Source organism: Arachis ipaensis, chromosome B3 (assembly GCF_059453495.1).
Source record: "Arachis ipaensis isolate K30076 ecotype BB chromosome B3, ASM5945349v1, whole genome shotgun sequence".
Taxonomy (NCBI): domain Eukaryota; kingdom Viridiplantae; phylum Streptophyta; class Magnoliopsida; order Fabales; family Fabaceae; genus Arachis; species Arachis ipaensis.
In genome coordinates, this window is record NC_142438.1 from 124,478,188 (window position 1) to 124,491,573 (window position 13,386).

General features: G+C 37.6%; 3 protein-coding genes across 3 annotated transcripts; all 3 read right to left on the minus strand.

Moving 5' to 3' along the window:
- Window positions 1-999: 999 nt before the first annotated feature.
- Window positions 1,000-1,371, minus strand: LOC148572346 (uncharacterized). The gene has a single exon (XM_088507464.1). The coding sequence runs from the start codon at window positions 1,369-1,371 to the stop codon at window positions 1,000-1,002; it is 372 nt and encodes a 123-aa protein (XP_088363590.1).
- A 2,081-nt stretch (window positions 1,372-3,452) lies between these two features.
- On the minus strand, window positions 3,453-4,396 carry LOC107634618 (Putative membrane lipoprotein). Its single transcript, XM_016338039.3, has one exon. It carries the CDS (start codon window positions 4,083-4,085, stop codon window positions 3,660-3,662), a length of 426 nt encoding a protein of 141 aa, XP_016193525.2. The 5' UTR covers window positions 4,086-4,396; the 3' UTR covers window positions 3,453-3,659.
- A 1,555-nt stretch (window positions 4,397-5,951) lies between these two features.
- Window positions 5,952-13,042, minus strand: LOC107630934 (glucose-inhibited division family A protein). The gene is made up of 13 exons (XM_016334229.3): window positions 12,636-13,042; window positions 12,379-12,533; window positions 12,047-12,138; window positions 11,045-11,158; window positions 10,238-10,568; window positions 9,941-10,120; window positions 9,722-9,802; window positions 8,672-8,890; window positions 8,387-8,529; window positions 8,097-8,263; window positions 7,691-7,908; window positions 6,637-6,729; window positions 5,952-6,362 (listed from the first exon to the last, which is right to left on the minus strand). Exons 1-13 carry the CDS (start codon window positions 12,841-12,843, stop codon window positions 6,162-6,164), a joined length of 2,202 nt encoding a protein of 733 aa, XP_016189715.1. The 5' UTR covers window positions 12,844-13,042; the 3' UTR covers window positions 5,952-6,161.
- Window positions 13,043-13,386: the final 344 nt, after the last annotated feature.

The following is a 13,386-nucleotide window of genomic DNA, read 5'->3' on the forward strand; positions in this document are numbered from 1 at the left end:
CCTAATGATTGCTATTCCCTCTGATGTTGGAAATTTCATGCAAAGGTGGGGCGTGGATACCACTGCTCTGAGCCAATTTAGAGTGGTTCTGCCTATTAGGGCATTGTAGGCTGATCCCACATCGACGACTATGAAGTCGATACTCAGAGTTTTGAATTTTTCCCCTTTTCCAAAAGTGGTATGTAGGAGTATGAATCCTAGTAGTTTTATTGGTGTATCCCCAGTCCATACAGGGTGTCAGGATAAGCTTTTAACTCCTTTTCATCCAACCCCAGCTTATCGAATGCTGGTTTGAAAAGGATGTCGGCTGAGCTCCCCTGATCTACCAGGGTCTTGTGAAGATGGGCGTTGGTAAGGATCATAGTTATCACCACTGGATCATCATGTCCAGGAATGATTCTTTGCCCATCTTCTTTGGTGAAAGAAATAGTTGGTAGGTCGGCAGTTTCGCCTCCGACCTGATAGACTTCCTTCAAGTGTCTCTTGCGAGACGACTTTGTGAGGCCACCTCCACCAAATCCTCCTAAGATCATGTGTATATATCTTTCCGGGGTTTGTGGTGGTGGATCTCTTCGGTCCTCGTCGTCTCGCTTCCTTTTTCCATGATGGTCCGACCTTTCCATGAGATATCTATCAAGCCGACCTTCTCTGGCAAGCTTTTCTATCACATTTTTAAGGTCGTAACAATCATTCGTTGAGTGACCATATATCTTATGGTACTCACAGTAGTCGCCACGACTCCCCCCCCCCCCTTTTTATTTTTGATGGGCCTAGGGGGTGGTAGCCTTTCAGTATGGCAAATTTCCCTGTAGACATTAACTAGGGAAACTCGTAGAGGAGTATAGGAGTGATATCTCCTAGGCCTTTCAGGGCCGACTTCCTCTTTTTTCTTGGGCTCTCTTTCTTTCTCTTTTGATGAGTGGGAGTGCCCAGGTCGCCATCTCGGCTCTCTCGAAGTCTGGCGTTTTCCTCCATGTTGATGTACTTCTCAGCTCTTTCCTATACATCACTTAGGGAGGTCGGATGCCTTTTCGATATGGACTGGGAGAAGGGACCTTCTCGAAGTCCATTTACCAGGCCCATAATCACTGCCTCCATGGGCAGGTCTTGAATCTCTAAGCACGCTTTATTGAACCTCTCCATGTAGTCCCTCAAAGGTTCCCCGACCTCCTGCTTTACTCCCAGGAAGCTTGGTGCGTGTTTCACTTTGTCCTTCTGGATGGAGAATCGCATCAGGAACTTTCGCGAGAGGTCGTCGAAACTGGTGACCGACCTCGGGGGAAGACTATCGAAGTACTTCATCGCTGCTTTTGTTAAGGTTGTCAGGAAAGACTTGCAGCGAGTAGCATCAGAAGCGTCGGTTAGGTACATCCGACTTTTAAAATTGCTTAAATGATGCTTTGGATCAGTGGTTCTGTCGTAGAGGTCCATATCAGGGCTTTTAAAGTTTCTTGGAACTTTTGCCCTCATAATGTCCTCGCTGAATGGGTCTTCTCCTCCCAGGGGAGAATCTTCTCGGTCGCTGCAGGAGCTTCAATTTTTGATAGCAGACTCCAGCCTTAAGAGCTTTTCTTCTAGCTCTTTTCATCGCTCTATCTCATTCCTCAAGTTTTTCTCTGCCTCCCGCTGTCGTTCCAGCTCTTGCTCCAACTGTTCCAGGCGCCCTTGGTGGCCGTGGAACAATCCCATGAAATCAGGTGCGTGGGGTTGTCCCTCCTTTCCTGACTCGCGCCCTTTAGAGGAATTTGCCTTCGGATTTTCAACCCTGAGGTGCCTTCTCTATGTTGATTGGTCACCCTTTGGTGAGTGTCGATGTCATCATTGTTGTTTCCAACGTTCTGACTTTCCTACTCGGAATCGGACGCTATGTGGCCATCTTCGCGTGAGTCATCCGCCATTATTGGTTGATCTCTCGGGTCCCCGGCAACGGCGCCAATGTTATGGTAGGTAATCGGAGATTAGTGGGCTGGACTCGTTGGGTTGGCCCAATCGTCTGAAGGAGGAAGCCTCTGACTAGGTTTGCGTTGGGAAGCCTTCGTCCGACTTGTGTGTATGAAAGAATGAGGGGGTGGTACCTGCAAAGACACTCTGATGCTTAAGTCAGCAAGGGTCTAAGCAAGCTTAGAGAGTATTGGAACTTAGAGATACCTGATGGGTGTCAGTGTATTTATAGTGGTGAACCAATAACCACCGTTGGAGTAGTTCCACCTTTTTAGGTGGATAACCGTCCCTTTATCTTAGAGAAGTTAAGATATGCGGCAGTTATTTATTTGAATTTGTGTTATCTGCCAACTAATCTGATATCTCGACTTCTTTAGAGCAAGTCGTCGTTGGATCTGACTTCTTGAGAGAAGGTCGGTGTCGAGTGAGGGGCCAACCTTTGGATTGGGCCTTTTACTTAGACCTGGGCCCTAGTGTTGGGCCAGGGTATGAACAGGAGGTTAGCGTGATATTGAGTGTAACTGCACTGTTTGTAATTTGGTTTAATTTAAAATCTTTATTTTTAAATTTTAAAATATGAAATTATTAATAATTAATTAATCATCTGATTTATGATTTTAATTCTATTTTTCCTTGTTTGCTCTATTATTCACATTGTTTACTATTCTTATTGTTTTTCTATACTTTTCCTTTACAAAATTAATAGACTAAATCCCCAAAGTGGTCCTTAGATTTACAACTTTTATTATTTTAATCTTTCAAATTTAAAATTACCTATACTGATCCTCGAAATTCCATATTAGTTTCTGGATGCTTTCTAGTACGAAATCAATGAACTAAGTGCTGAATTGGCTATGGCATATTGCTAAACATCGTCGTTTCATTTTGGCACTTTAAGAAAAGTTTATATGATGTGTAAATTATTATATCTCTTTTCATTTTTTAAAACGATCTTTTTTGTTTTATTTAAGAGCTAAAACAAAAAGACGCTATTTAGTTATAAAAGCTAAACAAGTTAGAATTAGCTCAGCGTTCAAAGACCAATATGGTGTTTGGAATTGGATCTCGAAGATCAATATAAAATTTTAAATCTAAGAAACTAAAATGGTAAAAATCATGAATATGAGAAACCATTAAAAATTTAGTTTATACTGTAAAAAATAATAAATAAACAATTAAAAGAGAAGTATTTTCTAAATACTTGCCCTCAAATAAATAAATCATCCATCAAACTTGTTAAAATATTAATTTAAAAAATAAATACGATTATTTATTTTTTAAAATTTATATTAGTCCGTAGTTCAATCCCCCTCCGGGCAGCTTTTCCTTCCTTCTCAATTCAACGAGAAAGAAGTAAGAAAAATAAATAAATAAATAAAGGAAACAATCTTAAGATTCTTAACTACTTGTAGCAAGATGTTGTACAGATTAATATACAGAGTCCAAATAAGAAAAGAAAAACTACAAAATGCGAAGCCAATAAGACACGTAGTACAGAGAAAAAGGTATATTTCAAGGTCTATAGTTTACAAACCCATATCAAGCGTATCCTAAAAAAGCTGATCAGAAAATATGAGTTACAGAAGAGAAAGGTATGAAGGTCTATATTCTATCATGGTCACGGAATATGTATATATATGACATCATTTCACATATATCCTTCGTCCATATTCTAACAAACCAGTATTCACAAGAGGGAATGGTTCCAAGGGTAATAATCAAGAGGCCATTGAACTTGCAAGTGCAGCTTCACTCTCATTTGAAGCAACAGAGGATGCCCTATTCAAGTGGCTACCTTTGCCTGATTGAGATGCAACCTCCAAGTCTGCATTCCTACGCGTATTTGAGGCAGAAGCAGCGAATCCTCGTCCGCCATAATTATAATTAGCAGGGACATCTCTATCTCCACAACACCACCTTGAGAAGATTCTGTATAAGCATGTCAAGAACCAAAAGGCCCATGGTAGACACACCAATGTCACCCCAAGTATGGGAATCAACGGCGATGTTTGCGACTCAGGAAGGACTATGTAGGCCAAAAGGCATCCTCCTCCTGCCAATATTGAGATGAACAAAATGCAAGTGATGAGCCATATGAATGCGCGCCCGGAATCAGGATCAGAATCTCCAGGCATTTGTGTCATGCAAGAACGGAAGAACAGATCTAGCTATCAAATGATATGTGAGGCTATTATGAATCGTTTTTCTTTATCATCATCCATCTTAGATGGAGGGGTTATTGTTTGAGGGAGAAAGAATATTGCCCCGACATCATCATGGGAATGTCGGAATAATGAAGAATTAAGAATCAAGTTTTAATGTTTTTTGGAGATGGTTTCGATCTTTATTTTTTCTTCCCACCGGTTTTGGTTTGTTGGGATAGATGCAGTTGCAATGAAGGCTGAAAATGGGGGTTGTCTTTCTCATTTGGTAGACATATTCCGAATTTCGTTAACCTAAAACTAGGATGATGAAGTTGGAACAGATATGCCTACAAAGAAAGGGAGAGAGGGATTCCATTTATGGTTATCCAAGTTGGGGTTGGTTTGCCACATCTATGCTACTCATTCTATTGATGGCCCCTCGTTTGTACGACTCTTGCTCCTGCTTAGAAAATATATTCTAATTCATTAATTGATTTTAAGTGTATTATAAGTTCGTTATTATTTTTAATTTAAATTTTAAAGAATTAATAAAATAAAAACTAATCTCAAAGTGATTCACGTTAATAAATATAATCATACTAAATATATATTAAAAATTAACTACCAAATCAATTACTTATATAAAATATATTTTAAAAGTATGTAAAATAATATATATTTATATACAAATACATATAATTATTTTATATACAACATACATGCTTGGTGAATGGTGACCATTCACATAAAATTTTGTAAAAATATATGATGCACAGACATAGATACAGAACACAATACGACACAGAATATGACATACAAATTTTAAAATTTTATAAGATATGGAATGCATATATATACAATATAAAATTTTTTTAGATAAATCATAATAATATTTTAATATTTTATTAATATTAAAATATAAATTAATTTTTTAATTATTATTAATAGCTTATTTTAATTATATAAAATATTTAAAATAAGATTAGACACACTAATAGCTGATGTAATAGTTTATCACTGTATCCAACTGTACTTCATAGGAGGAGATAATATGCATGCTTTCTTAACAAACTATAAGAGGATCTTAATATCTCCGCTTGTGCCCAAGTATAAATTACCAATTTTTTAGTGCCTTGTAATTGTATGCCTCTTCAAAATATATTAAACATTCTAAATAATTGTGTTAATATTTAACAATTATACTAAATATATACTAAAAACCAACCATTAAATTAATTATTCATATAAAATATATATTAATAATAAATTAAACTATATATATATATATATATATATATATATATATATATATATATATATATATTTATATACAAATACATAATAATTAATATAATAACTAATTTTTTGTGTGCACATAATATTTTTAATATTTAATGCATCCTATTCTTAAGCTCCTTCAACAACCATAAATTAAAGAGTAACTATTGAAACTCAACACAGAAATATCAATTATGAACACTTCTCCTTGGACTTCTTAATTTGAAATGGAGATGGATCGTGTTGAGGGCGGCGTACTCATGGAGTTATGGTATGCCGATATGTCCAAAGTTTAGTCAAGACAACTGAACAACGAGCACTGCAGCGTATTCAACAAGAAAACAAGGCAGCTTAATGAAATGTTCATGCTACTAGGTTTACCTCACTTCGAAGGAATCAATTTAAAATGATTGAGGATGTATTCATTCTATTAGATAATAAAAATATACTATTTCTCAGTAATTACAAAATTATCATTAATTTGTTTGAAGATATTATCTTTTTGTTGGGTTTTAAGATATATAAAGATCAAATATTTCTTCTGCATTATTAATTTACTATAAATTTTCTTACCACAATTTATGGCTACTTTAGATCATATTTTATTAACAGATTTATGCCCACGATAAATAACTTTATTTCTGCACTTACAATTTTTAATTTTACATCAACTGGGGGAGAGAAATTGTCAAATGGGCAACAAAAATATATTTATAACAATAAATTTCTTTTTACTTTTTCTCCTTTCCTTGTGTATTCATCTAGGATTTCAAAATCGATAGAATGGTAGGTAACTTATCAAGAGCTGACTGTTTCGGTGCAAGAAACTTCAGGCACCTCCTCCTCCAGGGCTTTTGCTCGCATAGCATTCATTATTTTGTACCTGCTTTGTTCCTGAGCTTTCCTCCGATTAGCTTCAAGCACAATTAGTAGAGCAGTAATGTCAGCAGGGCTCACTCCACCAACTCTGCTTGCCTGACCAATGGTTTGCGGCCTAACCTGAAATCATTGAAAGAACTTATTGAGACCATGGGGGAAAAATGATAACTTATACATAATGTCAAACTCTCAATGTAGGATGAATATCAGACTATCTTTGATAGTAAATTAACTAGTACTTTATGGATTGTTTGTTTCTGGTTTCGGATAATCCCATGAATATCTGGTTTAATTATGAAAAATTTGTGGATTGCACTTGTGGATTCAAAGATGCATTTCAGTCTGCTCTGTTCTATCCAAACTGCTATATTGTCCAAATATATGTGCCACAAACCTTGGAAAGCTTTTCCCGTGCTTCAATAGATAACGTTGTAATCATATGGTAATCCAAGTCTTCGGGAAGTTGTCTATGCTGTTGAGTAACCATCTGCACGTAAATCCAACACAACATGAGATTGACATTATGGTGACAAGCATCAAATGATTCTGTTAGGGACTTGGGTATTATGGGTGCTCAAAGTCCCACATCGAATAGTATGGGATGCTTGATGTTGTATATAAGGAGAGTGGTTCTTCACCCTTAACAGCTAGCTTTTAAGGTGTGATTTCCCACTTTCCTTAGATACCTAACAATGGTACCAGAGAGTGGTTGTCGGCGCCATGGAAAGGGCTACCTATAGGCTGGATTAAGGTGAATACCGAATACTGATAGACCGTAGCAAAGTAGCTACCGTTGGATCAGTGTCGATAGAGTGAAGCCGCCGTGGACGTCGGCTCTCCAGGGCCGGTGTATTGTTAGGGACTTGTGTATTGTTAGTAGATACTTGTTAGTAGATACCTAACAATGGTATCAGAGAGTGGTTGTCGGCGCCATGGAAAGGGCTACCTATAGGCTGGATTAAGGTGAATACCGAATACTGATAGACCGTAACAAAGTGGCTACCGTTGGATCAGTGTCGATAGAGTGAAGCCGCCGTGGACGTCGGCTCTGCAGGGCCGGTGTATTGTTAGGGACTTGTGTATTGTTAGTAGATACCTAACAATGGTATCAGAGAGTGGTTGTCGGCGCCATGGAAAGGCTACCTATAGGCTGGATTAAGGTGAATACCGAATACTGATAGACCGTAGCAAAGTGGCTACCGTTGGATCAGTGTCGATAGAGTGAAGCCGCCGTGGACGTCGGCTCTCCAGGGCCGGTGTATTGTTAGGACTTGGGTATTATGGGTGCTCAAAGTCCCACATTGAGTAGTATGGGATGCATATAAGGAGAGTGGTTCTTCCCCCTTAACAGCTTTTAAGGTGTGGTTTTCCACTTTCCTTAGATACCTAACAGATTCCCGTAGTGAAGGACCACAAGCAAAGAAGCCCTGACTTTTCTTATTACAGACCTGTTGAAGCTGGCTTTGCTGACGCAAGATGAAACCTTCGTACTTAATATCGATCTCAACACATTCTTTCTCTATTCTAGATAACTCTATGTTACCAAAGCCATGCTCATCAAGAATTCCATATTGCATGTGTGGTTTCTTAAGAAGACTTTCCAATGTTGAAGAGTCCCTCACTGGCTGACCGGAGACTCGAGAAACTTCAGCAGCCAAGTCTCCCCCTGATGACATGATGATTGTAAGGCACTGCCATTAAAGAAGAGCTAACATTTGTACTAACATTAGAATTGATTATTTATATGAAAATATCACCGGGTTTTTTGGCCAAGGGAAGAGATTCGGCCAATCCCATATATAGAAAGGGCTTTCCAGAGAGTGAATTTCCATGAAACAGAGTGCAGAAACAAACCTGAAATTCTGACACTTCTCAATCGCTTCTTTTCCTCAGAAATTCGAGCCTGTTTCTCCTGGTACAGTTTCCACCGTCTATCATCTATCAACCCAATTTCATGAGCCAAGGGGGTGAGACGGCTATCAGCATTATCAGATCTCAAGAGTAACCGATGCTCTGAGCGGCTAACATGAAATAAATAAGGTGTAATTGTCAAAAAAAAAAGGGGGATAAAATGTAATTGTTAAAAAATGAGAGACTGAATGAAACAGCATGCTTGTGTACATGAGCTGAAATGTTTAATGTACCTTGTTAACATGCGATAAGGTTCTCGCAGATCCTTGGTAACTAGGTCATCAATTAATGTTCCTATATAGCTGCTCTCTCTTTCAAGGACAATGAGTTGCTTACCATCAGCATATCTAGCCGCATTGATGCCAGAAATTATGCCCTAAAGTGAGAAGATGGTAAATTGTTAGCATAAAAAACCTAAATAGCCAAGAAGATTTTAACGAAATCCTCTTGCCTAATTTGCAATAAGCACAAAGACAAAACATTAGATATATATGCACAGATAAACTTTAAGGGAATACCTGTGCTGCAGCTTCCTCATAGCCAGTAGTTCCATTTATCTGACCAGAGAAGAATAATCCTTGTATTTTCTTTGTCATAAGAGACCTAGCACATTGATGAGCAGGTAAATAATCATACTCTACAGCATATGCAGGCCTCAACATTGAACAGTTCTCAAGTCCAGGCAAAGTTCTGAGCAAAGGTAGTTGTAATCTCTCTGGCAAACCTGTTGAGAACCCCTAAAAGATTTATTATAAAAGAGAACAGAAAGGTTAATAGCATGAATATCAACATTGTAAGTAAGTTTTACGGTTTAGTTGACTACTACAAGTTCACAATTTAGAAAGCCCAACTCATGAAAAAAGCTAAAAGCTTTAAACATAACGATCATGTAGACATTATGCTCAAAAAGAGCAAATTAAAAATCACAAACCAACATTAGCAACAAAGCCTTATCCAAGATTCCAAAGACACAGTGCACTAAATATCCCTGCTATAAATAGAAATGCCAGCAGAATAAAAGGATATAAACCAAGATCATCTCCCTCACCAAAAAACTTCCCTAACCAGAAAAAAGCAACAAAAGACCATATACTTAATCACATAATTGTAATTTCCAACTCATCCAACTTCAGACATTATCCTTTGTTAAAAGAAAAAGTTCTTCCATCAATCTGCAACTCAAATCCATAACACATCCTTGTTTTATTAGACAAGACAATAGAATCCCATATTCATCCTTTTTCATATGTTGGTTTTATACAGTTGGTAAGGCTTCAAAACATGTAATAGTCATATTTATTATAAACAAGGATACCAGAAATTCAGATCATGCCCACACATTAGAGGGATGCTTCCACCAGTCCAGACTACTACAACACAAAAGCATCACTATCCCCTAACAGTGGTAAACCAGGTAAATACATTTGTTATAATTACTTTTGCAACTTATTTTTTGTTTCATTGCCAAAACTACATCAGTTTAATATTTAATTCATTAATCTTTGCCACACACTATTTTACTCAAATATCTTTCAGAATACAAATAAGAAAATAAATATCCATCTTACCTGCACATAGAGCTCAGGCACACTGCGACCCTCTGGTTCAAGAAATATTTGATGAGACTCTTTATCTTGGAACCTTACAATCTAGAGATGAACGATATATTAAATCAGAATATAATATGGAACGCATATTTAAACATCGCTAACTCTGTAAATATAATACTGGTATAAGGAAAACAAGTTAATAACTGTTTTTTAGCAACTAGTATTGTTGAAACATACCTTATCTTCAATGGAAGGACAATATCTTGGTCCTTTAGCTTCAACCCATCCTCCATAAGTTGGTGTTTCATGTAAGTTATCTCTTATTATCTGGTGAGTTCTACCTGTAGTACGGGTTAGGTAGCAGCACATCTGTTCTCTTTCAATATGGACATCAGGATCAAAACTAAACCAGCTGACCTGCCAATTATGAACATAAACTGAGGTTTTCTTTTTCTTTTTAATTGCAGAGGAAACACTTGATTTGACCCAAAACTTCAATCTAATGAACATAAATATAGGATTAAATGGATAAACCTCTTTGTCTCCATGCTGAGGCTCTAAACCTGAGAAATCTACAGTACGAATGTCCACTCGGGCAGGGGTTCCGGTTTTCAGCCGATCAGTTTCAAAACCAAGACGCTGTAAGTTCTCAGTTAATCCATGAGAAGCAGACTCGCCAGCTCTTCCTGCAGGCATGGAAGTTCTACCAACCCAGATTTTGCCACTCATAAAAGTTCCTGTTGTGAGAACAACAGATGGAGCATAGAATTTCATCCCAAAAAATGTACAAACACCTTCCACATTATCATTTTTCCCAAGTAATATATCTGTGACCATAGCCTCTCTGATTGAAAGGTTTGGTGTGCTGCAAAAGATACAGTAAAGACAAATCAGCTAGGAAGTAACTTAAAAATAGCATTTGCATAGAGCAGGTAAAAGAAAACACAACTGGCTACTGGAGTTGGAAAGCATCACCATGTAGAACCCTTACATGTCTTGTCCTTATTATTGTTGTTATCTTCATACTTGATTATAAAATTATAAAAACGGACGATTGATAGAGCTAGAGAAATGTTGCTACTAATAATTATAATTTTCAAATGATATGTAACCGGCTATGCATAGATTTATTTTTAAAGCATTATAACTAAGATAATTATATTTTTTGAAAAAGGAAAATCCAACGTTAGAACTTTACTTAAAATTTTTAACCCTTTGAAACTTTGGTTCATGCTCTACCACTGATTGACTGTCATTAAACACAGGCAAAAGCAGTGTGGAAAAATGGATACAGGAAATGACAGACTACACAGAAAATAAAATATATGGATGTGAACTTACCTTTCTACTACACTTTTCATTTGCATGGCATATTCCCTTTTATCAGTTTGAGCACGTAATGCACGAACTGCAGGTCCTCTGGATACATTAAGCACCCGCTTCTGCAAGTAACATCTGAACACAAGCAAATATGTGTATGAGCGAAGAAAACCCCAACTCTTCAAACTAGAATATATGCAAATGAAATTTACTATAAAACCATCACTGAGAGATAAAAGATAGCAGAGTTACTCATAAAGCAAAAGTAAATATCTTATATACTAATATATAAAAAACAGAAAAAGGAAGCATCAACTAGAAGTGAAAGAAACAAACTATATCTACTAACTTCTAATCTTATATATAGTGGTCACTGAAGAAAGAGGTACAATCTTGTGAATTTTCAGCAGATTATTAGAATGACACAAGGATCTACAAGTAAAGCACAAAGATAATACAAGATTCAAACTGAGTAATGCTCTCCTTATGGACCAAACTACTCCACCCTATTTAAAGCAATGAAGATGTCAACACTCTTACCTCTAAGCTCATATAACTTCAAAATCAGATAGGTAAGAGAATTTTGCAACTTCCCAGCAGACTCGGCAACTTATCATTGCCACTTTTTCATTATCTTTATATTATGTCCTATCATCCTTTCATTATGACCTACAATGGTGGAATGCAGAACTTTAACAATCTTATTAAAAGATCAGGATTTCGGATTTGGAAAATTGGGTTCTTATCATATCATATGCTAAAAAAGTAAATATTTTAGCAATGCAGTTGGGAAATCTTCACCTAATCTTTGTCCAGTATAAATAATAATACTTAATGGACCAACCCTCACTGAAATAACCAAAAGAAAAATGGCAGCTAATGTCTAAAGGAATCCCAGAAAGGAAATGAGGCAAGTAAAGCCAGGTACCATCTAATGATCATGACAATCTACATTCACAATATCGAGGGAATTAAAGTATGGTAAAGAACTAGAAATGAACTTTTACAAGTCTCACACTTTACCTGTCAGCAATCTTCCCTATTTCACCACCTAGCGCATCCACTTCGTGAACCAATTGAGACTTCGCAGGTCCACCAACAGCTGGATTGCAAGGCTGCAGCAAACTCAGCTCAGTTAGCAACTCGTCAAATCTTGGCATAGAGCCAGAAGCACACATCATACACCATGCGCTTAACCAAATACACACAATACGCATAAGGTACAGCAAGTCAAAAGGCGAAGTTGTACCAGTTGAATTAAGTACATTGCAACATGAATATGTTAACAACTATAACATTGATTACAGATTAATTATTGATTGAAGCTAAGACAATATTAATAGTGGAAAGTAAACCTGCCAGGCAATACGGTCAATGTTGAGAGTAAGAAGAAGAGTTCTTGCACCCAAACGCGCAGAGGCAAGTGCGGCTTCACAACCTGCGTGCCCTCCTCCAACCACAATCACATCATATTTTTCATCAGCTGTTCCAATTCCATCGTAATTCGCCTCTGCAAATTCCTCAAACAACCAAACACACCGAATTTTCAATAGCATTGACACCAAAGAAGCACCAAATTTGGGGGAAAAGAAGAAGAAACAGTGGTATGTACCTCCGGAAGTGGAAGCAGCTGCGACAGCTGAGAAGCGCCGGAAGAAAGCGGGGACAGAGGAGGAGTTTGGGCGGCGTAATTTGTGGTGGAACGTGACGTGGTGAGGGTTCAGAAGAGTGTCAGAAGAAGGGGACGTAGAGAATAGTTTTTTGGAGAAGCTTTGGCCAAAACGACAGAGATGGAGGGTGAACAGCGTCGTCGTTGCCATTACAGATAGTATGGTTATGGCATTGGCTTCCCGATTATAGTTTCTTCAAAACGGTTTGGTAACTTTGGTCGTCGTGCTCCTTCAATGCCGTTTCATCGTTATCCGGTGTTGCTGCAGCTGCCTCATCGAACCTCATCCCATTCTAGCGAAGCCGATCAACATTGTGGGCCAAGCCCAAACTTCTTATTGGGCTTCCAACAAAAGGTTTTGTAAAAATATGAAACAAGTAGTTCCTACTTCCTAGGTTAGTGTGTGAGTGTGCATGTATGAACAAAAAAGAAAAAAAAAACACTGAGGCACTTTCCATGATTAAAAAAGAAAATTCAAGTAACCAAGTTAGGTTGGTCTAGTGATTAGCTCACTAGTTCACTTAAGCAAATGTCGATTCGAATCAACCATTATAAGGGGTGGTTATGTCTGTGGAGGACACTCCCGTTCTCACGAACCACAAGGTGAGCCTGGAGAGGACCCATGAAGATAGCTAAGAAGGTAAGGAAAACAGGGGAGGGGCAAGGCTTCTCAGAAAAGAAGGAGGAGCTGTGA